At 33.5% G+C, this 6434-nt stretch overlaps 1 protein-coding gene across 1 annotated transcript; it reads right to left on the bottom strand.

The window, feature by feature from the left end:
• Positions 1–620: 620 nt before the first annotated feature.
• On the bottom strand, positions 621–4823 carry LOC132736508 (uncharacterized). Its single transcript, XM_060723644.1, has 2 exons — positions 3641–4823; positions 621–695 (listed from the first exon to the last, which is right to left on the bottom strand). Exon 1 carries the CDS (start codon positions 4813–4815, stop codon positions 3646–3648), a length of 1170 nt encoding a protein of 389 aa, XP_060579627.1. The 5' UTR covers positions 4816–4823; the 3' UTR covers positions 621–695; positions 3641–3645.
• Between the last annotated feature and the right edge of the window lie 1611 nt (positions 4824–6434).

Below are 6434 nucleotides of genomic sequence, written 5' to 3'. Positions count from 1 at the left end.
TTCAATGAACGCAACCCCCATATGACCCAGCAACAAGAACCAATGGCAAGGAGCCCAGGCGGACCCCAAACATAAAAAACATAATGTAAAACATAGAAATCAGAACCTTTCCTTAGGTTTTCAATTGACAACAGTTGTAGAGACTGAGCTCTGGAAGCTTGAGTAAGAGCAATTAACATTGCAAGTTTTAAAGTTAAAAACTTCAATGATAAATCCTGAACTGGAGTAAGAGATTTTAAATACTCTATTGACTTGCTAACATCCCATGTCTCTTTATATCTTGCTTGAGGTGGACGCATATTAAATACACCTTTACAAAATCTTATAACAAGTGGGTGTTTTCCGATAATAAAACCATCAAACACAATTCCTAGAGCTGATAAAGCACTTCTTGCAGCATTAATACTTTCATATGACAGTCCAGATTTAAATAATATTGTCAAGAAATCTAAAATAACATTTACAGTAAATTGAACTGGATTAATTTGTTTTTCATCACAGAACTGAAACCATTTTTTAATGTAAACTGAGTATTGATTTTGTGTTGAACGTTTCCATGAGGACATGATAATGTTGGCAGCCCCCTCTGAAATGTTTCTACCTTCAAACGATTGTTCTGGGTTGGCCACAGTGGCACCAACATAATGCATTCTGCTTGGTCCTGCCTCAGCTTCTGAAGAACTCGTCCCACTAAACTGAAAGGACAGAAAATCATGTACATGAACATTTTAGACCAATCTAAAGAAAATGCATCAACAAAACATGCTTCTGCATCTGGTTTCCATGAAACATATTTTAACAATTGATAATTTAATCTTGATGCAAACATATCTATCTCAGGTAATCCCCAGAGATCTGTTATATCCCTGAAGATTTTTTCATTTAGTTTCCATTCAACATTTTCTTTAAAATTTCTTGATCCATTATCAGAAATATTACTTTTTCCTGGTATATGGGTAGATGACAACCAAATTGAACGCTCTATGCACCAAATCCAAAGTTTGTGCACCAAGTCATTACATTCTAAAGATCTACAACTGCCCATATTTCGTATGTTAGCTACTGTACAAGTGTTATCTGAATGTACTTGGACATGTATGTTAGACTTATCTTTACAGAAAGCTGTAACAGATAGATAAGCTGCTAGGAGCTCTAAATAATTTATATGATGATCTTCAACTTCGTCGAAAGAAGCTACCACTTCAATATGCAACTAGAATTTCATCAAATAGCAAAAATCCAGCCAAAAATATTATTTTCAAACCAAGTTATATTGAAAAATTTGTTAACAAACCAAATGAAATTAAACCATTAGGCCTTCGTTTAAAAGATGATTTAGATAAACTTAAAATTAATCCTGTCAGTATCCTTCAAAATGACGATGAGGATGTTCCACCTTGGACTTATAATTCCCCTGAAATAAATATTAACCTTTCAAATATAAAAAAGTCATCAAATTCACATGAACATTTCAAAGAGAAGTTTCTAGCAATTAAGGAAGAACATGAAAATTTTATACATATTTATACGGACGGTTCAAAAGAAGGTTGCAGAGTAGGTGCGGCTGTGTTTGAAAATAATTTTACATCTAGTATGAGGTTACCAGATAATGCATCAATTTTTACTGCTGAAGCAAAAGCTATCGATTTAGCATTGTCATACATAGCACAGCATACCCACGATAAATTTGTGATATTTTCTGACTCGCTTTCTGTTTTTAATATCCATTAAAAATAAAAAATCTGACAATGTCATGATAAGGACACTTTTTTTACGATTTCATGTTATACGTTAAACAAAATCTGTTATACTTAAAACAAAATCTGTTTAATTATATTGGATTCCAAGTCATGTAAGTATACGAGGAATAAAAAAGTAGATGCTTTAGCGAAACAATCATTAAATTTTCAAAAAAACTGACTTATTGTTACCTGCTTGTGATATTAGACCGGCTGTAAAGAAAGTCGTATCATCTGAATGGAAAGCAAATTGGGACAAAGCCGTTTTTTGATAAACTTCACGATATAAACCCATCTCTTGTGTCACCATCTCTATCTCTGTCAAACCGCCGAGATCAAACAGTTCTTCTTCGATGCCGAATTGGAAACACTAAAATTACCCATTCTTATATCCTTACAAATGATAATGCCCCTTTCTGTGTAGGTTGTAATGAAAATTTTACTGTCAAGCATTTTCTTCTTGAATGTCATGATTTGTCACAGGCCCGTAATAGATTTTATCCTGTAAATTCACTCAAAGACTTTTTTAATACAATTCCATCAAAAAACATAATTGATTATTTGAAAGAGATAAACCTGTATTCTAGGCTCTAATTGGTTCATTTCTATTGTCATTTACAAAGTTTAACATAACATTTAAAGCCTATTATAGCATTCGGCACGATATGGCCAGTTATGTGTTGACGTGCCGTAAAAATCCAAACAAACAAATATGATGATCTGCCTCTGTGGTGGTCCATCTACCACCCATTTCTTGATTCTCACATATTCCAGCCCATCCTAAGGATGAGGCATCGGACACAATGACTAAATTTGCATTACCATGATCAATAACCCTTTCTTGGGAACACAAATTATCTATCCACCATTTCAGTTCACTTTTCATTTCATCTGTTACATACATTTTACAAGAATAGTCACCTTTCGGAAGTTTTAATGCATGAATTTTCTCTTTTTCTATTTTTCTGTAAAAAAGTTGACCATACTCAACAGCTGAAAAGCTTGAGACCATCAGGCCTAGAATTCTAGCTACAATTTGAATTGAAACTTGATATTTTCTGTATAGATCTTTGCATTCTTGCAATAGTGTTAACACTTTTGTTTCTGGAAGGGTTACAACCATTTTTTCAGAATTGATTTCAAAACCTAGAAAGGTGATTTTTCTTGTTGGAACAAGAACAGATTTCTTAGTGTTTATCATGAAACCAACATCAGTCATCAGACTTACTGTATTTTTGACATTTTGTTCACATTCTGAGAATGTATCACCAGATAAAAAGGAATCATCTATATAACCTGAATTTTTGTACCCACGTACACGCAGCGAAGCATATATTGGTTTCATGAGTTTAGTAAATATTCTTGGGGCAAAAGAAATACCATTTGGCAATGCTTGGTATTGATACAATATACCACGATGCTCAAATCTCAATTTTACCTGATCTTCTTCCGCAATGAATACAGAATAATAGGCATCCTTAAGATCTACTGATGCCATATAACAACCAGGTTTAACCAAATATAATACTGATTCAAATGTATCCATCTTGAAATGATGATATGTTATTTTTTGATTCAATTTTTTTAAATTCAATATCATTCTGTATTCACCAGGATTCTTTTTCGGTACAAGAAAAATTGGAGAAATAAATTCATTACAATGATGAAATACCATTTTTATAACTTTCATTTCAAGTAACTTTTGAATTTCATTATCTACAATCAATGCCTCACTCTCACTGAATTTTGATGAAATACAGTGTGTTTGAATAGGATTTTCTGAATTCAAAAACTCAATACTCACAATGTTTCACAATGTCCAAAATATTTTCATCTTGTGTAATTTTTCTCCAATTTTCTTCATAAAATCTTAATCTACCAGCTTCAAATTTTTGACTAACCTGTTTTATTTCTTCTGCCCCTCCTTGAAGTTTTTTGAATAACCTGCACTCGAAAATGATGCAGTTTCAGAAGGCTTAAACCCTCTACCTCTGTAACCTCGTCTCAATGAGCGACCACCTCTACGGTACGGAAAATTTCTGTACCCTCTTCCACGAGGAGCACGACCAACTTTACCAATTCGGCTCATGTCTTGTATATCTTTGACATTCTTGTTAATGTCAGTTTCATTTCCATACAGGAAATCTGTAAATGGTAAACTGGGCGACGTCAGAGGAAAGAATTTCGGATAAAAATCATTCTTGTGGGATTCTTTTCGTTTGTTGTTAAGAAGCTTGTTAGAATGGCCCAGCAACGCCAAAGCATTGGATCCCAACTCGAATGTTTCAGAATCAGTATCACCCTGTTTATGCAACAATTTGACAATGTTAATGGAGGCTTTAATAACACAATTCTGAATTAACTGCATCTTAGCATCATCAGTTTGAGTTTGAGGCTTTAACAATCTCCACATACCTGGATTAACTCTTGTTTTGGTCAAGGATTCACAGTTTTGGGGTCTCAAAATTCCCTTTATTATTTCTTGCACCGTCTCTTCAGGAACACCGTTCCTAAATGATCTGTTTACAAGCTCGGCAAGATCTTCATTTACTTTTGTGTCAACCTTGTCTGCAAGAAGGAACTTATCAGAAAGACCCTCAAATAATGTCTTCTGTTTCTTAGGTAAAGGTTGAAGCTGTCTTGGACAATTTTCATCATCCTCATCATTTTCACCTGTACATGTATTATTATACCTGTCTGGGCAAAAACTACCATCATCATGATCATCATCATATGACTCATACTCATGAGCATATTGGGGAGCATTATAGTAGTCATCATAAATAGAATCTACTCTATCTGATAAATTTTTCAAATCTTGACCCTGTTTATTGATGTTAGAGTTCATTTGTTGCAAAATTTTTAACACTTCAGTATCACATGAAACGTTGGTCTTAGACTTAACAGACGACCCAGATGCTTTCACAGGCTGTTTTTCAGACTTTTTTGATGTTTCTTTCTTACAGGAAGATGATTCAGTCTGTTTTACACCAGAAGTACTTGGCTTCAACGAAGCACTGTCTATTTCTTTGCTTGGCAAGTGTGTTGAATTTCCTTGCAACATGCTTTCCGCCATATTGAACAGCTGATTGACAAAAATATATTCTCAAACCCTAACACTTGGGCTTCTGATCCTCTTTCAAAATTCCATTTTATTTAGTTCCGCCCATTGTTTTCTCGTTTAGGGCACACGCTTTTTATTACTTGGGGACCATACGCCGCTTTTCATGGAATGGCACTGAAGTGTCACATTGAAGGTTCCATGATAACCGCCGTATGAACACATCTGCGGATGTTTCTAAATTCAAAATTTTACTATTTCATGTTTAAATGTTGAATTCTGCTTAAGCCGGTGCTAGGGGGCGTGGACGGTAACTTGCACATTCCAGTACTGTCCATGAACAGGCTCAATCAAACCGAGCCTGCAACATTTTCAATTTTGCCGTGTTGGGCTTTCTTTAGGGATTCTGTATTTATCTATTTTATATATTTGATACCAAATAAATTGCAAACAAATATAAATTTCAAAATACCAAGCAATATTTAAGCAACCTCGTTGCCTAAAATTTAAATGTAAAATACAACCACGTTGTATATAAAAAGAAATAAGCACGCTTGTTTAGGCTTAGAGACTATAAAAAGTTTACTGCACGGTCACGAAAAATTTCTACAGCACCTGTAGATAAAAAGATTCGTCTGCACAGGACGAAATCTTATAGCGCTTTGAATAATCACGGTCACGGTTTGCGCGCATCTCATATGAGCACGAGAGTAGTGTATGACGTAATAGAATCAGGATGATAACGCTTTATCAGAAATTCGTGCTTTAAAGGCGATGCTTTATATGCTAAGTGTACACTCCACTCATGCTTTGCCTTTTCCGTCTTTTCCTACGAGCTGCCATATTGGAATGTACAAACCAATGACATTGGCTATTACAAACTTAATTTGACTTTCCTATAATTCTCATTATCGTCCATATATATTTTTAACCTCAAAAATATATGTTTTAGAACATAAATTTAACATATACATGTAATTAACATATAATTTATTTCTCTTTATTATTGTCCATTTTTTGTCCTATATTTTAACTTCATTATAATTTTTTTAGAACATTAATATATTTTATGAGCAATTATTATTTAATTTATTTTCTTAATATTGTCTATAAATATTTTCATGTACGAACTCTGCTGTGGTCATAGTATTATTTTTACAATAGGTTTAGCTCTTAAATTTGGTTTGCAAATCATGGCCATGCAACTTCATAGTTAGGTAAAGAAGCAGACGCTTGTTTTGGTTGAGTCTATTATGTTTTGTGTAAAGGGTGAGTTGTCATATACAAATTTACAATTGATATGCATTCATTATTTTGCAATGATTTTATTATTTTTAATATTTCTGGAATTATGTTTTTTTATCAAACTATTTGTACATAAAACTGTTATATTTCCGACGAAAGGCATAACTTTAATGAAAATTAAATTCACACATTCATGTATATTGATCACGTGATGGTTTTAGCAAAATTGAATAAAAACAAACAAACATCCCCTACGACGGACAGAAAAAGTTTGCAAATAGTAAATCGATAACCTGTATGTAGTAAACATCCCAAACACCACCGCGACTTAGCGCGGGATTTATAAATATAGTCGACCGAATACCTTTTGTATTTATTTGTAATAATAT

The sequence above is a fragment of the Ruditapes philippinarum genome, unplaced genomic scaffold, assembly GCF_026571515.1.
Source record: "Ruditapes philippinarum isolate M1 unplaced genomic scaffold, ASM2657151v2 ctg16870_1_1_1_1, whole genome shotgun sequence".
Classification (NCBI taxonomy): Eukaryota; Metazoa; Mollusca; class Bivalvia; order Venerida; family Veneridae; genus Ruditapes; species Ruditapes philippinarum.
The sequence above is the reverse complement of the archived record's forward strand: the minus strand, read 5'-3'. Positions and strand labels throughout refer to the sequence as shown.

Bases quoted from the DNA above. Each gene is read 5' to 3' on its own strand.
- LOC132736508 (XM_060723644.1), bottom strand. From the start codon at position 4,815: ATGGCGGAAAGCATGTTGCAAGGAAATTCAACACACTTGCCAAGCAAA.